The sequence below is a fragment of the Mucor velutinosus genome (genome assembly GCF_035048745.1).
Source record: "Mucor velutinosus strain NIH1002 chromosome Unknown tig00001549, whole genome shotgun sequence".
Classification (NCBI taxonomy): domain Eukaryota; kingdom Fungi; phylum Mucoromycota; class Mucoromycetes; order Mucorales; family Mucoraceae; genus Mucor; species Mucor velutinosus.
In genome coordinates, this window is record NW_027041929.1 from 422,343 (window position 1) to 449,692 (window position 27,350).

Consider the following 27,350-nt stretch of genomic DNA (forward strand, 5'->3'; position numbering starts at 1 on the left):
TGGCCTGATAAAAATCTATTTTATTTATGCTACTCGATTTCGTTTGATTGTCTCATTCGTGGTATATAATGTAAATTTATGTAGAAAATACTAACTGGAAGCAACCTGTAGCAACTTTGGATCGACGGTCTTGTTGGCTGCAAACGCAGATGAGAATGGATCACTGCCCCAATTCTTGACATCTATGATACTTTGTTGTATTATTGCCTGTCTCACAGCCAAATCTGCTTCCAAGGGATCGATCTGGTAATGTTGAAGTATATTGCTGATGGCTAATTTGTCTGTTGCCGGTGGCTCATAAGATAATTCATGTGTGGGTATATCGGGCAAATCATTAAACACCTAAACAAGCATCAACATGTCAGTGAACCCAACTACAAAAATTGAATTGCCATCTACTTGCATGTCTTGCTAATGAGTAATCAAATGTCTCTTGCGGAACATATCTCGAATCCAGGTTGTTCAGCACTCGCTCAATGGAGCCATACCTTTGTATCGCTTGAAGAGCTTTGTGTGGGCCTATTCCCTGAATAGTGCCAGAAAAATCTGTTCCACAAAGAATGCATAGATCAATAAACGATTCTCTAGTGAATCCAAGATCTTGTCTGGCTATCACTGGGTCAATGGATAGAATAGGCCGACCTTTTGAAAAGAAGTGACGTAAAATAGGCACATCTCCAAAGACAATGGTATCCAAGTCTATGCAGTAAAACTAGTCTCATTGATTTGTTTCAATGGAATCATAAATGTCTGTAGGTACCTTCGGAAACCGTTGCTGTTGTTCTTCCAGATTTAGCTAAATTAGCACACATGGCTTCGGCTTCATGATTGTCGCATGAGAGGCAAACGTAACCTAGTGTTTTGAGGAAATCTTGACATTCATCTCTTGTATGTTGCGTGATTCGAAAGGATCTTTTCTCTGTATATTCGCTTAATGGAAGTTCGTTTCTGTGTGTGTGTGTGTGTGTGCGTGTATCAACATACCCAATGATGAGAGCATGGCTTGATTCTCCTTCTTTAGCTGCTGCAATGCTGATTTAATATCTTTGTAGCGATGAATAATCATATCTGCCATGAGATCCCTTTCTCTATTCGCTAAATTCCTCACAGTTCTGGTATATTTCTCTGTATCTTCTGCTGTGGCGATCGCCTGTTGCAATTCTTGAGCAATGGATCTAAGTTTGCTTTGTAACTCTTGTTCTTGAATGTCCACAGGCATAGTACCATCTTCCAATATGGTAGGATCCGCCTCCATCTCCTTGAGCGTTTCTCCCAACTCACCCAAGATGGCCAATGCACTTTCTTTTGACATCTGCGCTTGATCATACTGGTCAGATACTTGAAGCCAATTGTCTAATCGCAAAGATTGTTCTCTTTCAAATAACAGCGAGTGCTTTACTTTTTTTCTTGAGCGTGCACGTTTGGCATGCTCCAATTGCTTGGCTTCTAACCGCTGAGGTCCATCAAATACAAATAGAGGCGTAATTGCATTCAAGCTGCAAAACTGAGCTAGTTGGTAAAATCCATATATATGACGCTGCGGGTGTGATTCACTGCCATAGATGAATTTATTCAAATGACAACTTGCGTCAATGGCTATTGTTTGTTGAGAAAATGCATTGCAACTCACGGTGCGCACAGAGTTGGGTGCATACTTTTTGAGAATAGCTGTCAATCCATGAACGCCCATGATTCTATGTTGAACGAAAAAGTAAACCAAAGGTTGGACAAACATCTATTTTGCTGCGCTAGGATATGTGCAATATGACTGTTGTAAAATGAACTCCCTACATTGCAAATCAGGGCAATTTGGCTTGCATGAATAGATCGATAACTGATTGACATGTCACTATTAATTTCAGATACGAAAAGCTGACATATGCTGGTTAGCATGCACTTTTATTCATGCTTGACAGGTTCAAAATACGCACGACAGTTGTCAAGTCAATCTAGTAGCCTGGACACAGTACATTTCCAATGACAATTGGTTGGTACACTTTGAGTGGATGCCATCAAACACAATGCCACTTGTCTCGAAGCCATGTAGACCTCAAGCAACCATCTCTGCACCTCAAATGATTTCTAGTGATAAAAATTTATTGAAAATTTCTAGTGACAATTGGAATGTGGACAATAAAGAGTGAAATAAAATGGCGGTTTACATATAAAACAGAGAAAGAAATACGGAATATGATATATAAATGATTGTTTAAAATGAAAAAAGAAACAGAATGCAATTAAGCAGAGAAGAGCTTCTTCTCGAAAGAGTGGAGACCGTGAACACCACCTTCCATTTGAGCAGCGGCAGTTCTCTTTTCGAAACGCACTTCACCATCATAGACAGCTTGCTTCATGGAAGCAACACTGCTGTAACCAATATCTTGGAGAGAGTGTTGAACACCAGTGACAAGGTACTGAATGAACTTACGAACGGAGCCCTTGTCAACAACATTACCAACAACACCTTGGGCAACCTTGACAGCATCACCTTCAGAGAAATAACGCTTGGTAGCGGCATTACCTTCCTTACCGCCAGACTTGTTGTTCATGGCATCAATGGAACCCATACCACGGTAGCGCTTGAGACGTTGACCTTCGTGGTAAAAGTACTCACCAGGAGTCTCAGTGGTACCAGCAAGGAGACCACCCATCATGACAGCACTAGCACCCAAAGCCAAAGCCTTGACAATATGACCGACGTTACCAACACCACCGTCAGCAATGGTAGGGACACCAAAGCGACGACAGAATTCAGAGACGCGGTAGACGGCGGTAGCTTGAGGACGACCACAAGCCATGACTTCTTGAGTGATACAGATAGAACCAGAGCCCATACCAATACGGATACCATCAGCACCAGCTTCGATCAAGTTGGCAGCTTGTTCACGAGTAACCACGTTACCAGCAATGACTTCCAAGTTGGGGAAGGTCTTCTTGATCCAAGAGATCATTTCGAGTTGATAGACAGAGTTACCTTGAGAGGAATCGAGGACAACAACATCAAGACCAGCTTCAACCAACAAGGTAAGACGATCCTTGTCATCAGGACGAGTACCAATAGCAGCACCGACCAACAATTGCTTGGACTTGGAACCCTTGGAGGCGTTGGGGTAAGATTGGTTCTTGAGGAGATCAGAGCGAGACAAGAGAGCAACAAGAGCACCCTCAGCATTGACAATAGGAAGTTTACCCTTCTTGGAGGAGCACAAGATATCATTGGCTTCACTCAAGGTGATGCCTTCTTGACCAACAACGAGCTCAGTGGTCATGATGTCCTTGAGAGGAGTTTCATCCTGAGCGTGGAATTGGATATCACGAGCAGTTACGATACCAACCAACTTGCTATGCAACTTGCCGTTCTCTATTGAAATCAAGGAGAGAGGTACAGAGCGTGAGTAAATTCAACACTTGATACTACTCGATCCCTTCTTCCCACCCACACACACACACACACACACACACACACACACACATGAACACCATCAATGCATGAACCCAAAGACTTACCAGTAACAGGGACACCACAGAAACCTGAAGTAGCCTTGATCTCCTTGACATCAGCAACAGTGTTCTCGGGAGACAAAACAACAGGGTCGTTGATGAAACCGTTCTCAAACTTCTTGACGGAACGAACCATGTTGGCTTGATCCTCAGCAGTACAGTTGTGATGGATAATACCAATACCACCCAAGAGCTTTTCATGATAGAAAACAGCACTTAATAACCCCAATCACACACTTACTATGCATTGTATGTACTTACTGCCATGGAGATAGCCATCTCAGCCTCAGTGACGGTGTCCATAGGAGAGGACAAGAAGGGAGTCTTGAGAGAGATCTTCTTGGTAATCTTGGATTCCAAAGAAGTCTTTTCGGCGGCAAAGTCAATGAAGCCAGGCAAGACCAAGAAATCATTGTAGGTCAAACCACCACTCAATTGTTCATCCATGAGGGCTTCAACAGAAAGACCATCACGACGACCGTACTCTTTCAGAACGGCATTAGCAGTAGAAGCATCAAGGTAAGAAGTCATTTTTTTTATAGATGTAAGAAGGGCTTTATTTTAATAAAAATTTGTGGGGGGATAATAATCCCCCTCTTTTAAAAAAACAAAATCAGTGCCTTATTTATACTTGTTGGAGAGTGGCTTATTAGATTGAAATTTCTGAATCATCCATGATTGATGTGACTAAAAATCATGTAATGACCCTATTACTCATCACTGCGAGATCTATTTTTCTCTTTTTTCTTTCTATTTCAAACACAAATGATCTTAGGTTGAATCAAATGTCTTTTATTTTTTATACATGCTATAATATCCTTATCATTTGCGCTATCTCGTAGCACATTGGATCCTGATTTCGTCCTATGTCTGTATTCCTCGTTGAAACCATGTTGTTTTATTGGCTGATCTCTTGCTCTCTGATGAGGCAAATAACCGATATACTGTGTATATACAGTGTTTTTTGGCTCATGACAGAGAGAAGAGAAAGAGATAGCATCTCGAAAATGCCAAGTTTTATCAGTGTGTATTTCCAGGAGGGAGAACGGTATCAGAACAGAGAGACACAGGGGAAAAGCGTGTCTACCAAGGAGAAGCTCAAATGTGTCTGTATATCTATAGTCTGTTGAATGAAGCATTGATGGTGATATTAAACATTTGCAATGATTTTTTACGTGATAATTTTGCAATACCTTTGAGAAAAATGACATGAAAATGATGATACTTTTGTTCAGGTACTTCTGATATGAAAATGATATAGAAAACCATAAGCACACTGAGGATTTTTTATTTGATCTGATTCATCCCTCATTTTTTTTTTTTTTTTACCCTATTGCTGGCCCCTCGTTGTTGTCGTTGCCTCTCATCTCCTTTTACCAACAAACTTGTATGTAGTAACAAGACTCTCCTTTTTTCACTCTAAATTTATACAATTTATATGTATATATTTGCCTTTTGTTTTGCTTTCTTTTTTTTATTACTTTTCTATCATTTTGTAACAAATAAAAAAATTAGACTTTTATAATGCAAAAATCGAGATCAGAGCCTAATAATCGACTTGGAAATCCTTTCATACTGCTGAATGAATCAAAGAGAAGACAATCGACTGGCGTTATAAAAAGAGCTGTATCCAGTCTCAGTCAGTCTACCAAATTAACATCGCAATCCTTGAGCAAAGTAAACTTAGCATCAGCCTACTTTATGACATGAAATCAATGGCGCTAACAGATTTCATAGAATGTATGGAGATCGCCTGGCTGCTACGAAATCCCAAATATCCTGGGTCATGCATATTTGAAGCCTGGCCCACCTGTTGCCTTTGATCTTCGTCCTCTCAACCTATCCAAGCAGATATCCAAAGTAAGTCTACTGTCTTGGACATCATTCAGCACTAATCCTATGCTCTATAGAAACCATGGTACCCCCCTAATCCGTACTACGAAGTACCTCCTTTGCCACCCTTGACTCGGTCAGGAAACAAATTAGAAGCAAAGATCCGCAAGATGCTTCCAAAAATATCCATTCGCTCTTCAGATCCTCGGACACGATATGCACAGTTTAAAGAGATAGGCACAGGGTAAACAATAAACAAAAAGCTTATACAGAATATACCTTATTTATCTCTCTTTTTTCTAAAGTGTCAATGGAGCAGTGATACGTGCCAACTACCGCAAAAAGCAAGGTCAGCAATGCGCCATCAAACGATGTAAATTAGATCCTGATGTAGAGTATCGTGCTGCCATCCTGAGAGAGCTTCGCATCATGGCCACTGGACATGCCAATCTGATCAAACTGAGAGAAATCTTGCTCTGGCGTGAAGATATCTGGATCAGCATGGACCTGATGCGCTGCTCAGTGTTTGCCGTTCTCTGTCAACGTGGAATCCCGGAGGCGCATACCATCTTCATTACCAGGGAAACGCTCAAGGGTCTGATTTATCTCCACTCAAAGGGCTATCTTCACCGAGACATCAAATGTGAAAATCTACTGCTGGGTTGGCATGGTGAGGTCAAACTAGCTGATTTCGGCCTGTCTGCAAAGACCAGTCGCAAGCATCGTGATCGCCTTGGTACAAGCAAATGGTAAAGTGCACTACATACCCCTGGATTTACCTCCTTTGTCTGTATACACATGTATTCTAATTTTATTCTGCTTCTCCTTCTATTTCCTTTTATATAGGATGGCGCCTGAAGTCATTCGAGAAGACTACTACAGTGAGAAGATTGATATGTGGTCATTGGGTATAGCCGTCATTGAAATGATGGATCGTGTACCTCCTCATTACTTGATTAAGGATGAAACAGAGCTGTTTAGTGTCATTACCTCTGAACCGAGCCCCACATTTACCTACAGCTACCCAAGCATGTATATGCGAGGTCTCGTCGCTTGGCTTTTAGACGAGGATGCCAACACGAGACCTGTGGCTAAAGATGTCTTGCTGGAGATTGATACACACATTCAGAGACACTTGCTTCCTTGTTCTTCACCCATTGAATTGGCCCATTTCCTGAACCAAGTACTGAAAGTTTAACTTATATATCGCATACCATCATTCCACCATTTGTTTATTTTGTTTATTATCCACCATATATACTTAATCCGCATTCGAATAAAGAAACCCCTTATAGACTGGATCGAACAATGGTCGCACGTCTTGTTTATGCAGGCCATCTGTTATGTGGTATTGCCACTCTTACATACACATCCATTAAGGTACAGCATGTCAGTTTGGTATTTCTGTAACAAATAGACTCCTTTATTTCAAATCATGCATTGATATCCTACCGGCAAATGTATCTTACCTTGGCTGTCACTGGGGTAACAGTGTGTGCTTGGAAATATATACACACTAGCCAATCTATATTGCTACACTCGATGTCGGCGTCGTCCTGCAAGCTCTCGCCAAAGACATTATAAATCAGTAAAATAAATTTTTGGTATATCAAGCAGATGTTAGACAATCAATTATTAGTAAAAGAAAGGTAATTACAGAGCCAGTAGGAGAGGAAATATCTCCTTCGGCATCCTTTTTGCTTACACCGATATCAAGCAAAACCTATTATTGAGACGTTCGCTGTTGCTGATGCTCTTAATGAGATGGCGACATAAAGCTAGCCATAAGTAAATACAGGACTTGTGTAAGATCTACAGCGACTTTTTTAAGATATTGTTATTGCAAAAGACACCACTGTGAGGCAAAGCTCCCAAAAAAAAGTATTTGGGCTGGGCAATTGTCTTTTCACTTCCATGATCCCCATTTAATCAGTATCGCAATCATCATTGCCATCAACAGAAAGGCATTTAGGTCAGCCAGCAGCAATGCCGCCGCCAAAATTGATTCAAGCTCAGTTATTTTTTTCTGTTCAACATTGGACAGATGTTGTCTTTTTCGACTTTTTTCTTCTATTTTATGATATTCGACTATATAAGCTGTTATGATCACCCTACGCTTCCCTAATGCATTCTTGAAGTATTTTTCAAGGCGCTTCCAATGGTGCTAATTGTAATAGATGTTTTGACTGAAATTATTGAGCAATTTGGTAAAATATGAAATGAGGTTTTTAGCGAAAATAGCCATATTTTGCATATGAAAGCCTCATAAACGTGGTTTCCGAGGTTGCTTTGGATCGAGAGAAACATTTTGATTTGATATATACCATAGCAAAAGTCTTCGTTTTCAAGGTAAAAAATGCGATCGTTTGATTTTCGATGAAAACCATGAGGTACCCCTCATGCTTTTTGGTCGATTTTTGGCCATGTTTTTTGGGTCTTCAAAAAGTTGAGCAAAGGCGTCAGGAAGTTGATACTACTCGAGTACAATTGTTCGGCGTTATTCCGGTAGCTCAGAAAGGTCTACATGTCAAGATATGAAGGCTTGAAAGTTGTCAAATTTGGTTATGTTTTTTGCTGTGTAGCTTTTATTTACACGGCATGAATCACATCTTTGGTAGCTGTAATCTTCTAGAAGAGTAATTCTGCAGCCTGTGCAATTCCTTATTTGAACAGAAGGCATATTGATTTCGGTAAAGCTGATTCATGCAAATTTTGATGCGGTATGTTGCTGGTAAGCTTATTAACAATGGACATGAAAACCAGATTTTGCTGTTTGAATACTATGGTTTTGCACCTTCGCTTCGCTATGGTAAAACTCTCATTGAAATCAATATTACCAAATTTTGGATTAAATGCTTAGTTGTCATAGTTTCTCCACCTTTGCTTCGATACAGTAAACCCTCCCTATAAACCAATGCTATCAAGTGTTGGATTAGATGCATTATTATGTTCTTGAAGATAATGAGGTCGCATTTTTCTTGGCTCTGAAATGAAAGCGGCAGGTGCTCTCGGCGGTTTTGCTGCTCTTGATGGTCTCAATGTAGCTTTTTGTCTGGCGTGGTTTTGGGCACGTTCCTGAAACAAAAAATATAAAGGTTTGTTCGAATGTTTGTTTTTCATTTCTTTTGATTTATTAATCAAATTTCTCTATTTACTCGACATAAACCACATTTTCGAAAATCGACATCTTCAGGTAGAGCAACTCTACAGATTACGCAGTTTCCAGCTTGAACAGGAGGCATGACAATTCGGTTTGATCTTAACCAAAGATATTTCATAAATGTTATTCAATTTGTGATGCCTGATGTTCTTGTATAGATATCAGATGTCTCGATGATCTTGAAAAAAAGGCACTACTCACATTCTACACTTGAACCTATTCATGCGGGCCCAAATAGTCTATACAGTGCTACTTATGAAATTCTATATATATTACTTACCTGTCAAGCACCCTCTCAAGATGCATGTTACTTTCATATTGTGCGACGGTATAGTAGCATCTGTCGTGTATTCCGCGAGCTTGGTAAAATGCTTTCAAATCCCACTCACTAAAAATATCTGACATGAAACCCCCCCCCCCAACGACAGTTTGGTTTTTCTTTTCTCCCCTTTTTCTTTTCTCTTCCACCTGATTTTCTGTCCACGATAATGAGTTGGTAAGTGTGCTGTAGCTTCTGTCAAAAGATAGCATTGCTAAAGTAAAGGCTGTTATAGGAGAGGTGTCAAAAAGTCAATCTCTCGACTTCCGCATCAATTTAAAACCAGAAATGGTGGTGAAGGTATGTAGTAATGGCGCCAAATGGCTGCTACAACAAGTGCTGATAAAATGGGCTCGCAACCAGATGTTACCCGTGATTTAGAATACCTTGAACTTGAAAAGAGATACAAAGAGATTGTTGCGTTCGCTGACGAACTTCGCTTGGAGACAATGGCTTACCGCGATCACATTGCTAGTAAGATGATCAAACGTACTCGAGTAGGCAGCGGTGCATAGCTAACCACACTGGTAGATATGCTGAACCATCAATTTCACTGTGCCAATTACCTAGCCGGGGTATGCGGTTTAGTCATGGAAGAGGAGGACCCGTTGGATGAACGAGTGGTGAGATTACCCAAACGAGAGGCAGAAGACATTGCTCCCGAAATGAGACAAGCGTTGGAAGATTATGCTACTGCAATGGCCTACTGCAGAGAAGAGTCTTTCTCCATATTGGACGATTTAGATGCCTTGGTGGTGAGACCAGCTAATCGCTTTCATATGATCACCAAAACCATCGACAAAACCATTACCAAGCGAGAGCATAAACTGATTGATTTTGACCGACACCGTATTGCGTACATGAAGTATTCGGCTATTTCAGAGCCAAGCCCTAGTGAAGAGAAGAACATGTTTAAACTGCAGACTCAATTCGACAATGCTGCTGCAGACTATGATTACTTTAATAATATGCTCAAGGACGAACTGGTTCGATTTTTGGATATGTCGCAAGAGTTTATAGAGCCCGTATTTCAGCAATTTTACAACATCCAGAGCAGAATTGTGGGTGGATTCTACAGCAGAATATACGAAGTGATTCAGCATAACGGTGCCGTATTCCCAACATTGAATATGCCGATTGAGGATGGCTTCAGGTCGAGGTTGAAGGAATTCAATGCCAGAGAAGAGCTTGATCGATCTGAGCTGTTCAAGGATGGTATCAAGCCATGGCAACGAGGCAGCACGCATTCGAGATATGCTAAGCAGCAGCAACCACAACGAGATGCTTACTATTCTGAAGACGAAGAGGATGATGAGTATCTGTCTACTACACAGGGGTATTCTATGAATAGAACATTGTCAAATCGCAGCAGCAGTTCCTCTCTTGGCGGTGGTCGACGTTCCTCAATGACTCATACTTACAACGAACAATGCAGCAATGACAGATTGCCTGCTTATTCCGAAAGAAGACCCTCGATCACAGAAAGAAAGACATCTGTGCCAGATAGAAAGGCGCCATTTGTTTCCGATAGACCTTCGTATAATGATAGAAGACCATCCATTTCTGACAGAAAATCATCCGTCTCGTCCTATTCATCTGACAGGAAGCCCCCACTTGCAGAGAAACCCTCTTTCTCTGACAAAAGACCTTCCATCTCTGAACGACCTTCTTTTGCCAACAGACGGTCCTCTGTATCCGAAAGGCCACCTATCTCTGAGAGACCATCTATTAACAATCCAAGACAACCACCAGCATTGTCACCTCGTCCGTCTTTTACTGCAAGAAACAGATCATTGTCCACATCCAATGCGCCTCCACCAATCAAAAGCCCCTCCACCCATATGCTGCAATCAAACTATAGCAACAGCAACAGCAATAGTAGGAGACAAGATGGAGCCAATGGAAGTATTGTGAAAGGGTTACAGTTAAATTTAACGGAAGAGTTGAACAAGACATTTTCCAGCACATCTTCATCTACAGCATCGTCTAGAGTGCCATCTTATCGCTCAGAGTTGTCACCACCAACATCTACATCTACATCTTCACCAAGCACACCACCCGCCACAAATGATGGTTACCGCCGCCGTAACACAGTCTCCTCACCCTTCTCAGACGATGCTGCTACACAGTCAGTAAAAAAGAAACGTGCTCCACCTCCACCGCCACCCAGCAAAAAAGTAGCAAATAGAAAGGAGATAGTCGAAGCACTCTACGAACTAAATGCTCCACAAGACGGTGATCTTTCGTTTCATGTGGGTGATTTGATCGAGGTGCTTGAGAAATCAGACAAAACTCATGATTGGTGGAAGGGCCGTTTAGGTGATCAAACAGGCATGTTTCCTGGTAAGTTGTCAGCAAGAGTAGCACAAGTGATCCATGACTAACACAAACAATCTCATGTTTTTGGATTCAAAATGACAGCCAACTACGTGAGACAAGTTTAAGGTTTCTTTTGTTAATTTCATGATCTTTAATAAATGAATTTTTTGCTGCAATTTGATTTCGGCCTACTTCGCGCATTTCGCTCCACTTTTAGCATTTTTTATAAGCTCAGAGTGGTCCCCAGTCATCGTTGAAAAAAAAAACTGCTTCATTAAGGCTACTGTTTGCTGTAAGGCATCATTTAGGCCGCAACAGCTGTGTCACTTGCCTCTTATATACAAACACATCATTGGATTGGTGCTCTGGAAAGTGTCAGAAATATTGCAATATAAATCTATATTAGAGTCGATTCTTCTACTTGCTCTTTTCCTTTCTTGACATCATATACAACATTCACTTCAAATGGGAAATCAAGCGAGCAAAGTACTTGCCGCCAACAAAAAGAAGAAAAGCGACATTGCATCGCAGAAATCATCGCATTCACAGGGCAACTACGATTGGTTGGACCACGACCCTCATGCTTCGAAAGAGAATCCATCACTGAATGCTGCTGTCTCTGCTGCTGTAGCCATCCAGCAAAAGAAGCAACAACAGAAACAACAACAACAGCAGCAGCAGCAGCAACAGCAGCAGAGCTCATCTGCACCAGCCATTGTCAACAACACGAGACGCAAATCCATCTCAGAATTCTTTGCCAGAAGAAAGCAGAGTCTAGTAAGCTTGCATCCGACCATTGTAGAGGAAGACGCAAAGGAGTACGACAGATTACAGCGACAACATTACTTGTTAAAGAGCACTCGAAAGGGAAATACGTGGGCACCTATTGATTCGCCCAAAGTCATTGTGGAGGCGGGTACTGCAAATGGCATTTGGGCGTTGGAAATGGCAGCACAATATAAGGATTGTCAGGTACTCGGTTTAGATTTAAAACCACCAGCCTTTCAGCATGGAAATCCAACTAATTTACACTACAACCGAACTAATATAAATGAACCATGGCCAATGGCAGATGCTACTGTTGATTTGTAGGTTTTACATTTGAAACTCACATTTAGCATAGTGTAACTCACTTTCTATTTGTATAGTGTATTCCAGCGCAACATGTATTTGCATATTCAAAAAGATCAATGGCCCAAAGTAGTGTATGAGATGTTTCGTGTATTGAAGCCAGGTGGATACATTGAATTGATTGAAGCAGACATGTGGCATCACAACCCAGGCCCTGTCCAAATTGCGTTCCAGAACTTTTACAAAGATCAATGCCAACTATTAGACCTTGATCTGGAGATTGCGGACACTTTGGATGCTACTATTGTCGAGAATGGATTTGAACTAGTGGAAAAACGAGCCTTGGATATTCCCATTGGCGAGTGGGCTACTGACCCTGGTATGTACATACAAGTAATTGTCTGCTGAATGTGTCATTCTGATTGCTAGTTTAGAATTGAAGCAATATGGATTCATCAACAAGGAAATCCAAAAAGCATTGCTCAAGAACAAAAAGGCAACCTATGTTCCCAAGTGGGGCATCTCGCCTGCTGATTATGATTTAGCCGTGTCTGAGGTCCTCGATGAATTTGAGCAATTTAAAAGCTTTTCTCGTTTCAATGTTTGGATTGCACGAAAGCCACTTGCTGCCGCCTCTGAATCTACCATACTTACTGCTGCGTGAGAGCAGATCAAATCAAATCAGATACTGTATATAATAGATGTAACTACTTCACTCCTTTGTTTTATTCATCATAGACACAACATGTACTTTTAATATCTTAATGCTTAATTCTTACAATAAACCTCCTCTCTATGGTCTACCAACCATGAATCGTTTTGAACCCCTACTATGAATACACACAGAATTAAGATCCATCATTTCAAAATATGACAAGCAACACTGTTACCTTTTCTTGACTCGCTCGTTATTGTAATCTGGTGAAGCATACTCTCCAGTATATCCCTTCTTTTTAGCCAATGTGTCATCCACCGGTGAGATATCCATTTTTTTGAGGTTGCTGTTTGCACGAATATCACGACGCAATTGCTCAATTTGATTATTGTATTCTTCGTTCGCCTGTTGGTTGGCTTGAACTGTCTCTTGTAAGCTGGCAATCTTAGCATCCAAAGCACCCAACAAACGTGTTGTACTGGATGACCAAACAGCAAGTGCGTTCATTGTTTCGTTCAATTGCTGAGGCCTCAAATCACGGCCCATGCTGTACATTACTTGCAATTGTCGTTGGCGTTGATCGAGTTTACCAGTTAAAATGCCTTGATAAAATGCATCGATGATTAAATCTTCCAGCTCTCTTACGGTGGGTATATCGAGATAGGATTGTAATAAATCATAAGAGAGTGTCTATCGCACCATGTCAGTTACATATCTACGTTATCGAGTTTGCTAATTTACTTGTTGTGTTTCGGACAGTGTTGCAATGGAGAGAAGCTTTAATTTCTTGATTTGATTGTCGTTTAAAGTAGGTAACTGTGTGCTATTTTCTAGCAAACATATCATTTGTCAGTACACATTTGACGTGTTCCCTCGTATCGTATCTAACCTTGGTAATCTTTGTAGGTGCCGTATAGAAAGATTTCCAATAGTTTGTAATAAGGTGCTACCTCTGGTGTCGTAGATGCCTACATTGGAGTGTGTTGAATGAATGGACCGACTGCAATCAGTGCATGTGAAATACCTCTACCAAGTTGGGAGACTCGTATAATTCTGTAAAGACATAGACACCAGGCGCATTTAAAGCGTCCATGATCAATTTGGAATTGGCAACACCTTTTACTGACTTTGATAACAACAGAAATGGTTGAAGCTTTTGGTTAGTTGACAAGCTTAAATTGGTTTCGTTCATCTTTGTTGGCTGCTTGAAAGGTTAACAAGAGGTAAAAAAAAAAAAAAAGAAATAATAATGCGTGGTTGATGTGTGATCTTTACATATGGGGTGATTGTAGCTGTAGCTGTGTTCTGGGTGCACCACTCTGATGGCTGTTGGTTTGATTGAATGGTCTGACGCTAGTGTACATGTGGCTTCATACATTACCAGGCATTTTTCCTCGTTTATGCTCAGAAATAGCTTTGCTTTATATTAGCATTCCAATAACTCGATACACATGGAGTTAGTTTACCGCAATACTCTTATTATATAAGCTTCGCGCTCGAGGCAATGGATGAATTTCCGAGCAGAGTGGCAATCTTGCATTTCAAATTAGGCTTAGCAGCTGGATGGGCAGTTTGCAGCTATTTAACCTATCAAATATAAAAGTGCATAGTAAAAACAAAGAAACTAGTAGACACTCTAGTCTATAGTACTTTTTTTTTTTTTTTTTTTTTTTTATTCGTAATGCCTTTTTTATGGGCTTCGTACAATATCAATTGCCATCATTATAAGCATGGCATTCATCTTGCCAGCCAAAATAATTTTAAACCCAATCCAACGCTTTCGTTCCAATTCGTTGATTTTTAATTGATTTTCGACTCGATTGATCTATTTTGTTAGATTCGATTATGAAAGTCGTAATGGTCATCCCATACTTCCTTAAGCTTTTTTCAAGTACTTTTCAAGCCGCATCTAATGGTGCTCATTAAAAGGCATGTTTATAACAAACTTATCGAGTAATATTGGGAAATATGAAATGACGTTTTAGGTGGAAATGTCAAAATTTTTCATATAAAGGTTGCACAAACAAAGCTTCAGGGGTTGCTTTGGATCCATACAATCATTTTGGTTCAATATATACCTTGGTAAAAGTCTTCATTTTTGAGGTGAAAAACGCGATCGTTTGATTTTCGATGAAAATCATGAGGTATCACTCATAGTTTGGAGTCGATTTTTGATGATCCCAAAAAAGTTGAGCAAAGGTGTCAGAAAGTAGCTGCTGGATGAGAGCAATTGTTGGGTGCTACTCTGGCAGTCCAAAAAGACGTATAACGCGAGAAAACACGGCTTAAATCCATCCAAATTTGGCTGTGATTTGCATACATTTGAGTAGTAAAGCGCATTTGAAGTATGCTATTTGCCTGTTTGTGCATTGTACCCATTGCTATAGGCGTGCAGCATCATAGAAGAGTCAGACCCGTAGTTACAGGTTGTTCTTGAAGGATTTTCACGCATGAAGATCGGTTTAGAAGTGAAAATTTAGGGCATTCAGTAGGATACTTCATCGCCATGACAGGTATAGTACTTTGGTTTCAATCCAATCGAATTGCCCGTGTTTGGGTACTCGCACAAATGCCCAAATACCAGCTGGCGATGAAGCTTGTAATCTTGCTATGTCATCTACTAATCCTCTTGATATAAACATCAAAGCTATGCTTGGACATAGTGAGCATCGATATTGACCATTACAAATCAAAATACACATATTGCTTTGGCTGGCAGTTAAAATTTCAGCCCGACAGCATCAATTTCTCACATTGCACAACACTTGCCAGTTGGATATTCTTCCGTGTACTGGCAAATTCTGGTATCACTCGAGTCTTGTTTCGATATGAAAATCAATGCGCAACAATAACCTCTTGATAATACGAAAGAAAGAGATAGCTGGTGGTGTCCATCCAGATTAATAGCAATTACCAGGCATGTCATTTTAGATTTGTAATGGGAAATTGACAGGATTGGTGGCCCGCAAGACGGAAACTTTAACCGAGAACCACACAGTGGGTGTGTGTACCTTTTTTCCCCACACCAGAATTATATTTAGGTGGCATTAAACATTATTCATCTCTCTTTCTTTTCTCTTTTTTCACATATACTTATTTATTTATATACACATTTACATACAACATGGCCAATGTATTTTCGACATTAGGACATAATTCAAAGAAGCCCTTATCAGGTGTACTTGTAGTTTCATTAATATATGCCATCTACAAGGCCAAGAAACAATTCAGCAAGAATATCGCTGGAGACAATACCAACAAGAAACAACCATCACAGCAAGCCAAAAAGAAGCATAAGAAAGTAGGCGTTAATGCTGAATTCATTGAACAGATGAAGAAACTATTGCCCATCTGTGTACCAGGTATGATTGAATCGTTATCACAAGCTTACCTAATATTCACATTCGATGAAAAGGTGTGTTTTCAAAGGAATCTGGCCTGCTGGTCATACTTGCAACAGTTCTCATTGCTAGAACATGGTTGGACATTTGGTTTTCCGGTTTTAATGGGTAAGGTGGCAAGGCACGCTGGAGATAGCGAGATCTAACATGACCCCAATATGCAGTTCCGTAGTCAAGGCCATTGTTTCTAGAGACAGAAAGCAATTTATTGCGAAAGCTATTGTAGAGTTTGGTTTGATGATGGTAATGTTGAAAGAGAAGAGGCATAGAGGGTTGTATGTGTGTATTGATTTATCTATTAGTGGCCAATGAGTATTGTAAATAATTCACTCAAACTGACCATCAATGCCCTTGCCCTGAGCTTCCGTGAACGTTTAACAAAGGTAAATGCAATATAACTCCCTAACGATTAAACGCATGATGATTTAACCATAGTGGCATAGCATGCACACAATCAATATTTAGACGGCATCACTTTTTACAAGGTTTCAAATCTGGATAACAGACTTCAAAACGCAGATCAGCTGTTGACACAAGACATTGACAAGTTTTCGGATAATTTGTCTCATTTATACTCTGATATCGCTAAACCAGTGGTCGATATCTTTTTGTTTGCCTATAAGTTGGGTGAAGCCATGTAAGTATTGCAAATGAGTGTTGTGGATCGCAAATCTAATGCAGCATTTGCAGTGGTAATGAAGCTCCTTTCTTTATGATTGCTTATTTTGTCATGTCTGGTGTGTTGCTCCGTGCATTCTCGCCTCCATTTGGTCGTTGTAAGTGTGTTTACTATCTTGTAGTGTAGGATGGCTAGCTGATGCCCTTTTTTTTTTCTCGTAGACACTGCTATTGAGCAAAAACTGGAAGGTGATTTCAGATTTACACATGTAAGTGGGTTGCAACCTTGCAAGGACAATGCATTAACCATTCGATGGTAGTCTCGTATCATCACTCATTCAGAAGAAATCGCCTTTTATCGTGGTGGTGAGCGTGAAAAGGAGGTTGTCAACAACACTTTTGAAAAGATTTCCAACCATGTTCGCAAAGTGTATACACTTCGATTCTTGAATGGTATCTTTGATTCAGTTCTTGTCAAATATTGTGCTACAATGACTGCATATTAGTAAGTTTTTGTAATGCTCGTTAAGGGGGGGAGCCATCGATGATTAACACGCAATTTAGCTTGTTGGCAAGACCTGTCTTTGATCCAAGATATGCTACAAAGCACATGGGTATTGATAGTGACCCTACCAAGTTGATGGAAGATTATTCTAGAAACTGTAAGTGTTTGCATGACTAGAAAATGTTCTCTGCATACTGACAATGCAACGATTAGCGAGCTATCTGATCAATTTGTCTCAAGCTGTTGGCAGACTTATTCTCACTGGCCGTGATTTAACTCGATTCGCTGGTTATACAGTACGTGAATGACTGATGATTCGTGCAACAACAACTAACAATGTTCTTATACTAGTCACGAGTAGCTGATTTGTTTGATGTCCTGTCTGATGTGCGTAATGGCAAATACAAGCGCACCATGATGAACAATGAGGAAGGTGCATCCGGTCCGGGCAAAAACAAGCTGGTGGACACAAACAACACCAAGGGCAAAGTGTTGATCCGAGACGGTGTTATCATTTTTGACAAGGTGCCCATTGTTACACCCAATAGCGATGTTTTGGTAATTGTATTCAATGCAAATGTTGAGCACAGTGGGACTAACATGTGGACGTAATAGTTGAAAGACCTTTCATTCAAGGTCAGCACAGGCATGAATTGTCTGATCTCTGGTCCCAATGGCTGTGGCAAGAGTTCATTGTTCCGTATATTAGGCGATTTGTGGCCTTTGTTCGGTGGTAATCTCACCAAGCCTGCAGCCAACAAGCTCTTTTACGTGCCTCAAAAACCTTACCTTCCATTGGGTAGCTTCAGAGATCAGATTATCTATCCAGACACCCATGCCGAAGCATTGACCAAAGGATGTGATGATGAGGCTCTTATGAAGCTCTTGGATACTGTACATTTGGGCTACTTGGTTGAGCGTGAAGGCGGTTGGGATGCCGTCCAAGATTGGGCTGATGTCTTATCAGGCGGTGAAAAGCAGCGTGTTGCCATGGCCAGATTATTCTATCACAAACCCCAATTTGTAAGTTGTTTGAGGTTGATTGTTTCTACATTTGTTATAACACGAATTATAGGCCATTCTTGATGAATGTACAAGTGCAGTTAGTGTTGATATTGAAGCCATCATGTACGAACATGCTCGTAAAGTGGGCATTACTTTATTCACCGTGTCTCACAGGTAATGAGAGCAAAAAAAAAAAAAAAAAAAAAAAAAAAAAAAAAAAAAAAAAAAAGGGAGGGGGAGAAAGAATAGTAATTTAACCTTAATTTCAATAGAACTTCTTTGATTCGTCATCATGAATATTTACTAAGATTCGATGGGGAAGGCCATTATGAATTTAGAGAGTAAGGAGAGCGAGATTTAATGTGAATATCAGAAAGACTGATGAATATCATGATAGAATGGATCCTGAGGATTTGACATCCGCCTTTGGCTTTGGTCATGGCAAATCCAAGCCCCAAGCCAAATTAGAAGATGATGATGAACAAGATCAAGAATAAACAAGCCCTTTCTGAGAGATTCAGGAGTAAAAATAAACTTGCAATCTGCTCTACATCTATGATTTCCAAGTGATGAGTGTCGAAGCAATAAATCACCCAATGAATTCGGGTGACGAAAAAAGAAAAGCTCGCTAAACCATCATGATGGAAGCTATTTTTAATTGCTGGCAAAAGCATGTATAGTTGAACTTTTGCTCTCTTTCTTTTTCCCTTTCTTTCTTTCATTTTTCCTTTTTTTTTCGCCACTTTGGCTATTTCTCTTTACACTTTTTTTGCACTTGTTCAACAACACCTGAAGTATATAAATAGCTTTTTGGAGGGTTGAATTGCCGAAGATACCACACCAAACGCAAAGAACGGATTTTATTTTCTCAAACCAATATATATATATATATAGTGCAAACAAACAACACAACAGTGCACCACTTGGGCCTTTTCCTCTCTTTTTTTTTTGACATTTCCAGCACACGTTTCTCGCCGCCATGCACAGGTCAACGAAAAGTTTAAGTCCAGGCCAAGAAGATGAGGTACGACGAGACTCATTTGCGTATGCGACATCTGTCAATGTCACTCATGATAACAACAGGTTTCCAGCATTGATGCACAGCTAGATTATGTGAACAAAGTGCTGAAATGGAGTATAGTTGACCTGGACAGATTCATTTATTCTCTCAAAGCCAGGTACCATTCACATGGGATGACCAAAGACAGCAGTAATTCATGCCATCCGTAGGTTAACCGCAGAGGATGCGTACATGCAAGCACTGATCAAAATAACAAAAACCAGCTACAACCCTGAGAATCCACTGAATACAGCAAATAGTACACCCACAGAGAAGCATAATTACTTTGGCGACTACACAACGACATTTCAGCAAACCACAATGCAGTACGAAAACTCGATAGAAAAGACAATCGAGCTGAGACGTGATTTTATAGCCTGTTTAAAAAGCCAAATAGAGCTTTTGAGCAAAGTAAAAGTATGTGTACATGTGTGTGAATATGTGTGTATCAGAGGGCCAACACGAATACAACATGACAGGAATCGCATGAACAAAGAAGAAAAAAAGTAAAGGCTGTGCTTGGAGAGAAGAATACAAATTACATTACATTCCGTACTCGAGACATTGTCAAGGTATATGTATATACGCAGTATCCTATACCACCAGTGAACAACATGTATTAATATCATGGCCAGTTGCATAAATCGTATGTCAACAAATGTATGGAATACGCTAGTCTGCAGCAGCAAATTTTGATATCATCTCATGAGGACAGTAACTCTGTGGACCACCATTCAAGCCCCCAAATGGCTAGAATTTCGACAGACGAACCAAGGTTATCCAACGACAGTGGTTCCACTATCAAAGGAGACGACAATCACTCGATAGCATCTTCCTCTTACCAAGACTCCTCGCTCAATCCCAACAAAAAGAACAGCATGGCTGGATTTATCACCCAAATGAGATCGCAGCTTGCCAACGCTGCTGCTGCTGGAGATCCATCAAAGCAGACTGCAAGATCAGCAAAGTTGAAAAAGGACATTTCAGATACTGGTATGTGAACAAATGGGTGTACATGTGCAACTTGACTGAAAGGTTTTAGACCACGAATATAGACAAGGCATTCGCATCTTGGAGTTTTTGCGCAAGAAGCAGGTGGAAACTGCAGTCCATGCAATGAGGGTTAGTAGTACCAGAGAAGGGAGAAGCCATTGCATTTATTGAATTATTCATCTATAGCATGTGGAAGCAATACTTTTGGGCAAATCAGATGCTGTGAAGGCTGTGATGGTGACACTCTGCAAGCATGAAGAAGATACTCTGCTGAAACAAGTCGATGTAAGTCAATTGCGAACCGTATAGTGTCCATGCACATCACTAACGACTACTGTTTTAGCTGGTAAAACGCTCGTTGGATGTCGTTCATCATATGGATGGCAAAAAGGACACTGACCAATTTCTATCGGAATACGAGAAATTGGCATTCATCAAACCAAAGCCAATTTATTACGACAATTATTACTATGGGCCTTGTAAAGAGATTTTGTTTGGATCCAATCTGAATGAATACGCTACAGAGCATCAACGCACTGTGCCTTTATTGGTGACAAAATGCATAGAGGCTGTTGAAATACAAGGCGGATTGGAAAAGGAGGGTATCTACAGAATATCTGGCAGACAAAGCAGTATAGATCAACTCAAGAATGAATTTGAACGAGATGAGGAAGCCGTGAAATTGGAATCAAAAGATGTGTTTATCATTGCAGCCGTGCTGAAGGTCTATTTGAGAGAGCTGAAGCAGCCTCTGTTCAATTTGAGCATGGAGGATCGCATTGAATATTCAAGTAAGTCCACAGTGTGGTCGAATAACTCAAATGCTTAGACAAATCATTAGAAATCAAGGATGATGTGCAAAGAAAAGCGATGCTACAGACTAAACTATCAGAGCTATCAAAGCCTCAAAGAGATACACTCGAAGCAGTAATAGCACATCTGGCAAAGTAAGACATTCCATCCATTCGAACTACATGTGCATCACTAACATGTGTCAATAGGGTCGAAGGCTGTTCGCATGTCAACAAAATGACGATGAAGAATCTATCTGTTATATTCACACCTGCTTTATTTCACGATCATAATCAAGCAGAAAATAGTGGTGAATGGTATTCTGATAAGGTTCTGGAAGATCTCATTTTGCAGCATGACACATTGTTTGAAAATGCAGAAAAACAACAGCTGCAAATGGAGCAGCAGCAGCACCAACAGCAGCCAATGAATGCATCTCCCAGTGCTAGCGTATTGAGTTTGCCTTTTTCAGTTGGAGTTGTAGGCAGAAAATCAACCATCACTAGACGTCCAGCCGTCTTGAAGACACCATCCAGCATACCAAATTTCCATAATACTACAACTATTAATACAAATAACAGCCCTATACAATAGCCACATATACAATAGCCATATATACAATAGCCACATATACAATAAACATGTACATTAATAAATCAAGAATAATTGATCTATGCAATGCTTCATCCATCGTACTAGCTAAATGATCGTTGTCTGAATAATCGTCTCGACTGGATGCATTGCTCACATCCGAGTGTTTGGAGGGTCTATACAAGGGCTTTGCTTATAGCAATGGCACTCGGATCAAATGTGGCCACTGTCTTGCATAAGAAGTTTATTGGCGTGACAAAATTACTGCATGCTATGTATAACTATTGGACATGTTTACAGACAAACACGAAAAAGTGAAACTTTTTTTTTTTTTTTTTTTCCTCCATTTCAGACGCCACATTTCGTTTGGAAATGTGTCTCCCCCACATACAGCAACTTGTGATAATACAACAATGGCAAAAGACAAACATGTAGATGTAGTGGTGGTATTTCATGTAGCTTTATTTTGCACCAAATTATGAGAGGGAAATGTGGAGGAAGAATAGATCATCTTCTTTTTTTAATGAGAAAAAAATTTTTTGTAAGTTATTTATAAAATAAAAAAAGTTTTTTGATAAATAAGAAACGGATAGAAAGTCTAAATGATTTATTTAGGAGCTTCCTTGTAGGCCAAACAGTGCTCCTCACCCATAGCGGAAACGACAGAGACCATGAGATCCTTACCCTCATCGAAATCTTCTTGCAACTTCTCACCGAGCTCACCTTCGGGGAGCTTGACATCTTCCTTGGTGCCACCATCAGCAGTCATCAAAGAGAGGAAACCATCCTCATCAATGTCAATAAGGTTGTAATCCATACGGGTAACGTTGGGGACATCCATGTTGTGAGTAGAGGGAGAGAGATCTTCCAACTTCCTATAATGGCGGTAGAAATCAGATTAGTAAAACGATTCTGATGATACACAAGAAAAACTTTTCCATCTCATACAATGTCTGGCTTGCTCTCTTTTTTTTTTCCCTAGCTGCATTCTGCCGCCTTGGCAGGAAACAGGCACACACATTGTACAAGATGGATACATTTCTCTTCCTCAACATGATTTGAGATATTTACTTGTTGGTGAAGATATCAGTAGCAACCAAGTGGACCTTGGCGTGACCGTGCTTACCAGTCTTGGAGGTGGTCATTTCAATGATCTTACAGGGTCTTCCCTTGATGACAACGTGGCCGTTCTTTCTCAAGGCAGAACATTGCATGGGGTAGGTCTTGGAAGCACCAGCATCAGCGGACTCGAAGGTGTGGTCGTTATCGTGATCAGCCATACTATTAAAAAGACGAATCAATATCAGAAACAGATGCCAGCACGTATCAGTGTATACACTTACTTTAACAAGAGAGAAAATAGATGAAGAAGAAGGAAAACAAAAAGAAAATCAGCAAAAAAGCCACGCGATACCCTATTTTATAGCTTTTTTATTATCGCGCGGGGGTGTGTGGTTAATTAATGTGAAAAAAATTTTTATAGCTCGGACGTGGGGGTTGGAATATCATCCTCTGTGCAGTATGAGTTTGAACGAAATACAACTTTCTAACCTTTAATTGGGTTATCTAAAGGAAACCAGTCCTTTGATTAGGCTCCTTCTCGAGAAAAAAAAAAAAAAAAAAAAAAAAAAAAAAAAAAAAAGAGATGGCTTTGATCAAAGCAAGCTTTCGATTTGCACTCGATCATGATCTAGTAGTGAGCGAGGAGAATAACATCTCTACTTGATTCATCCCAAGTTTTTTGGTTTAAAAGCAGGCATAAGACATGAACATTTTGCATTTTTGATCTTTCTTTGAGAGAACAATAAGACGGGCGTTCTTTTTTATCTTCGCGTTTTGGATCTGCCTTTAGAGTTGACACACTGTAATATATATATGGTTATTATTAACCATGCGGGGCGTAGAGGCATTGTTGGGTACATCTCACAACAGACGCTTTCGGTAAGCAGACATGAAATGCAGCGGAACTTGGCACAAGATGTCAAAATGCCTATGTACCTTACATTTGGGACGTTGTATATATCGGATAGACATGCCTACCGCCCAGCTGCCACAAATCATAGAATTCGGAGCTGTGCCTATTTCGAACAAATGTTTAGCTCCTTCTACTAATGGGCACCAATAGATCAGTATCTGTGTTCTGCAATTTCCGTTCTAAACTCGGGTAATGACCATTTTTGCAACACAAATGAAAACTTGTCTTGCAATTCACAGCTCTCCTGGCAGAAGATTGCCTTTTTCATAATCGCTTGATTGTTGACCGATTCAATACCAAAGCAAATCGACAAGGGGCTACTCTTCAGCAACCCGATGCTCTGCTACTCCTTGCACTTCTTGAGCAATGTTGAACATGTCAGATAGTGTAAAGCCATGAGACTTATTGCGGTATATGGAGTGCTAAACCTTGGTTGACCTTGACCACAGCCGTTGAGATAAATGGAAAACTACGTTCTTTTGTCAGCCTGCCTTCGTGCTACCCTTTGCTCTACTATAAACAGCACATTCCATTTTCGGATGACAATATTCAAGGTTCGTCGACATTTTTTATTGGTATATGTTTGAGCGCAATTACAGTAGATGCGAAACCAAAGTTGCATTTGGCATCATACCAGTCATGAATTCGATGAAAATGATTGTCATCTTGCATGCAAACAATGAGGATGAAAGTCTTTTGCATAGCTCTTGTTCATCGAACCTTGACGACAGCAATAGCATATTACCTTCCTTATGTACTCTCGAGATCATGTATCATAAGATAATAAATGTTCAGCCCCTAGACACTTTTACAGCCCTGACATGGAAACTGAGTTGCCTGGCATCTATCAGGCCTGGCTCATATATGATTAACCAGCTCCACCAGCCAAAATTAATTCAAACCCAGAATCATAGGTTGTTTCCAGATTGGCCAAATTTTGATAAGTTTCGACTTGATTGATCTATTTTGATGAATTTGACTATGTCAAATGTAATGATCATCCTATGCTTCTTTAAGCTGTCCCTGGTGGTAGGGCGAAGTGGTAGAACTCCCGTATGCCAACGGGAGGATCCCCGGTTCAAATCCTGGTGAACGCAAGTTGTCTGATTTTTTGACGTAGTACTGATGTCCTCGTTTGGTGTTTTGTACTCTTATCCATGATCTATATTTTGACGATTTCCGCAAGACTGTACTGGCTCTAGGAGTCGCACCTTATTAGTAGTAGATTTCTTTCCCAACTTAGTTCAAAAATATCTTATTCCCCTTCTTTGCAGACATTGGGTCCACCAACAGTCTTTTCTTTCCCTCAGTATGACATTTTAAGGACTTTAAATAAAACCTGGAGCTCGACTCCCCTACAAAAAAAAATGCTTCTTTAAGCTTTCTTGGAGTGCTTTTCAAGGCGCATCCAATGGTACCAAGTAATATAGATGTTTTGAATAGACTTATTGAATAATTTACGAAAATATGAAAAGAGGTTTCTGGCCAAAAAGTCGAGATTTTACATACCAAAGTTCCACAAAAATGACTTCAGAGGCTACGTTGGATCGAAAGAAACATTTTGATTCAATACATACCATAGTAAAATTCTTTGTTATCAAGGCAAAAAATGCGATCGTTTAATTTCTGAGGAAAACCATGAGGGGTACCTCATGCTTTTTGGTCGAATTCTGTCCATGTTTTTTTGGTCCCCAAAAAGTTGAGCAAAGGTGCCGGTAAGTAACTGCCAGACGAGAGCAATTGTTTGGTGCTATTCTGACCATCTAAAATGGTCTTAAACGTGAGAAAACGCGGCTCCAATGCACTCAGATTTTGCTGTATCAGGGACACTAAGAACTAAAAAGGGGAAATATTAGTATGCTGCCTGCTCGTATATGAAGTAGCTACGTGTATATGGATGTGGAGCATCACATAAGAATCAGATCCATAGATAATACGAAGGGTTTTTTATGTAAGTGGAGGGTCAAAATAAAAGTAGCAGTACTTTGATAAGATACGCAGGAGCAACCAGTAGCACGAGCTGCCGCTGCGCAGGTTGGTTCTGACCGAAGCATAAACACTCATATGAATAATGATTTTATATCAATCAACAATCAGGGCTCTTCTAACATTTTAGCTATATTAAATTTGCGATATTAGCCAAAGGCTCGCGGCAGCGCAAACCGTTTGAACGTACGTTGGTTTCTACCGAAGCGAAGCGTAGGTCAGGAAACCACCCAAAGTGTCGAAAGGCTTGTTACCATAATGAATGGCAAGATAATAATGGCATTTTCCATAGATCAAACAACGACCCTTCAGAAGCAGATGGAGAGTTATATCAATATATATATTAAAATTTTACTGTTCAAATCTCTACTATCGCACGGTAACCTCCCATAACCTATCTGACACTCTGGATCTAGCTCTTCTGTAATACTCCACATTTGTATCCATGAAAACAACTTGTACAGGGAGAGACAGGATGTTTGCATTACATCTTACTACTCAAAAGTAGGCAAAACACAGCGAAATCTGCGTGAGTTTGAGTCGCGTTTTTTTCGTGTTAAAAGTAGCTTTAGATGGCCATAATAACACCAAACAATTGCTCTCGTCTGGCAGTTACTTACCGGCACCTTTGCTCAACTTTTTGGGGACCAAAAAAACATGGACAGAATTCGACCAAAAAGCATGAGGTACCCCTCATGGTTTTCCTCAGAAATTAAACGATCGCATTTTTTGCCTTGATAACAAAGAATTTTACTATGGTATGTATTGAATCAAAATGTTTCTTTCGATCCAACGTAGCCTCTGAAGTCATTTTTGTGGAACTTTGGTATGTAAAATCTCGACTTTTTGGCCAGAAACCTCTTTTCATATTTTCGTAAATTATTCAATAAGTCTATTCAAAACATCTATATTACTTGGTACCATTGGATGCGCCTTGAAAAGCACTCCAAGAAAGCTTAAAGAAGCATAGGATGATCAATACATTTGACATAGTCGAATGCATCAAAATAGATCAATCAAGTCGCGAATTGATCAGAAATCAACGAATTGAAACGAAAAAAAAATGTCTGGGTTTAAATAGAATTTGGCGGTTGGCAAGACCATTAACGAGGTGATTGATGCTGTTGAAAGCTCACAAGAAAGGTATTGCGACATGAAAACTGCTACTGATTACCTTTGCTACTGATTTTTTTTTTGCTTTTGTTACGCACTTTAATATCTGAGAGACTAGATAGCTACAAATTGCTCATCCAAATGTGAAGCCCAATATGAAATGCAGATCTGACATCCTGCTCAGAATTGTAAATGATGATATTTGAGAGTGAATCCTACATAGAAATTGTTGGTCTCTACGGCAGTCATTGTATTTTACCTAATACAGGAGCCACTTTTCTAAGGCCATTTCATCAGATTGTAATGACCACTGCTACCGTGTGTTACTAAATTTTATCTATGAATCAATGCCTTATCAAACTCCAGGATGAAACAAAGCTCTTGATGAGCATTAGAGTAGGTCAGTGCATTAATATCTAAATATCATGCATATATACCTTTCTCCACCATTTG

The 27,350-nt window shown here is 40.1% G+C and overlaps 9 protein-coding genes across 9 annotated transcripts; 5 read left to right on the forward strand and 4 right to left on the reverse strand.

Moving 5' to 3' along the window:
- Positions 1 to 90: 90 nt before the first annotated feature.
- ATC70_007060 (uncharacterized protein) lies at positions 91 to 1,690 on the reverse strand (the record flags this gene model as incomplete). Its single annotated transcript, XM_064826326.1, has 4 exons — positions 91 to 342; positions 404 to 699; positions 761 to 919; positions 985 to 1,690. The coding sequence occupies 4 exons, from the start codon at positions 1,688 to 1,690 to the stop codon at positions 91 to 93; spliced, it is 1,413 nt and encodes a 470-aa protein (XP_064676424.1).
- Positions 1,691 to 2,237: 547 nt separating this feature from the next.
- ATC70_007061 (uncharacterized protein) lies at positions 2,238 to 4,032 on the reverse strand (the record flags this gene model as incomplete). The annotated part of the gene is made up of 3 exons (XM_064826327.1): positions 2,238 to 3,361; positions 3,508 to 3,694; positions 3,763 to 4,032. The coding sequence occupies 3 exons, from the start codon at positions 4,030 to 4,032 to the stop codon at positions 2,238 to 2,240; spliced, it is 1,581 nt and encodes a 526-aa protein (XP_064676425.1).
- Positions 4,033 to 5,025: 993 nt separating this feature from the next.
- ATC70_007062 (uncharacterized protein) lies at positions 5,026 to 6,532 on the forward strand (the record flags this gene model as incomplete). The annotated part of the gene is made up of 5 exons (XM_064826328.1): positions 5,026 to 5,178; positions 5,239 to 5,361; positions 5,412 to 5,578; positions 5,640 to 6,083; positions 6,181 to 6,532. The coding sequence occupies 5 exons, from the start codon at positions 5,026 to 5,028 to the stop codon at positions 6,530 to 6,532; spliced, it is 1,239 nt and encodes a 412-aa protein (XP_064676426.1).
- A 2,628-nt stretch (positions 6,533 to 9,160) lies between these two features.
- ATC70_007063 (uncharacterized protein) lies at positions 9,161 to 11,197 on the forward strand (the record flags this gene model as incomplete). Its single annotated transcript, XM_064826329.1, has 2 exons — positions 9,161 to 9,287; positions 9,345 to 11,197. 2 exons carry the CDS (start codon positions 9,161 to 9,163, stop codon positions 11,195 to 11,197), a joined length of 1,980 nt encoding a protein of 659 aa, XP_064676427.1.
- A 400-nt stretch (positions 11,198 to 11,597) lies between these two features.
- Positions 11,598 to 12,867, forward strand: ATC70_007064 (uncharacterized protein; the record flags this gene model as incomplete). Its single annotated transcript, XM_064826330.1, has 3 exons — positions 11,598 to 12,220; positions 12,281 to 12,582; positions 12,638 to 12,867. The coding sequence occupies 3 exons, from the start codon at positions 11,598 to 11,600 to the stop codon at positions 12,865 to 12,867; spliced, it is 1,155 nt and encodes a 384-aa protein (XP_064676428.1).
- A 129-nt stretch (positions 12,868 to 12,996) lies between these two features.
- Positions 12,997 to 14,050, reverse strand: ATC70_007065 (uncharacterized protein; the record flags this gene model as incomplete). The annotated part of the gene is made up of 5 exons (XM_064826331.1): positions 12,997 to 13,033; positions 13,094 to 13,548; positions 13,600 to 13,688; positions 13,748 to 13,826; positions 13,883 to 14,050. The coding sequence occupies 5 exons, from the start codon at positions 14,048 to 14,050 to the stop codon at positions 12,997 to 12,999; spliced, it is 828 nt and encodes a 275-aa protein (XP_064676429.1).
- Positions 14,051 to 15,982: 1,932 nt separating this feature from the next.
- ATC70_007066 (uncharacterized protein) lies at positions 15,983 to 18,884 on the forward strand (the record flags this gene model as incomplete). Its single annotated transcript, XM_064826332.1, has 15 exons — positions 15,983 to 16,220; positions 16,274 to 16,367; positions 16,424 to 16,502; positions 16,562 to 16,642; positions 16,703 to 16,896; positions 16,950 to 17,035; positions 17,100 to 17,146; positions 17,198 to 17,382; positions 17,442 to 17,539; positions 17,596 to 17,678; positions 17,734 to 17,940; positions 17,998 to 18,405; positions 18,458 to 18,561; positions 18,660 to 18,728; positions 18,785 to 18,884. The coding sequence occupies 15 exons, from the start codon at positions 15,983 to 15,985 to the stop codon at positions 18,882 to 18,884; spliced, it is 2,073 nt and encodes a 690-aa protein (XP_064676430.1).
- A 482-nt stretch (positions 18,885 to 19,366) lies between these two features.
- ATC70_007067 (uncharacterized protein) lies at positions 19,367 to 21,826 on the forward strand (the record flags this gene model as incomplete). The annotated part of the gene is made up of 10 exons (XM_064826333.1): positions 19,367 to 19,411; positions 19,471 to 19,565; positions 19,618 to 19,864; positions 19,927 to 20,019; positions 20,083 to 20,440; positions 20,490 to 20,569; positions 20,627 to 20,725; positions 20,784 to 21,231; positions 21,282 to 21,387; positions 21,442 to 21,826. The coding sequence occupies 10 exons, from the start codon at positions 19,367 to 19,369 to the stop codon at positions 21,824 to 21,826; spliced, it is 1,956 nt and encodes a 651-aa protein (XP_064676431.1).
- Positions 21,827 to 22,430: 604 nt separating this feature from the next.
- Positions 22,431 to 23,103, reverse strand: ATC70_007068 (uncharacterized protein; the record flags this gene model as incomplete). Its single annotated transcript, XM_064826334.1, has 2 exons — positions 22,431 to 22,698; positions 22,895 to 23,103. 2 exons carry the CDS (start codon positions 23,101 to 23,103, stop codon positions 22,431 to 22,433), a joined length of 477 nt encoding a protein of 158 aa, XP_064676432.1.
- Between the last annotated feature and the right edge of the window lie 4,247 nt (positions 23,104 to 27,350).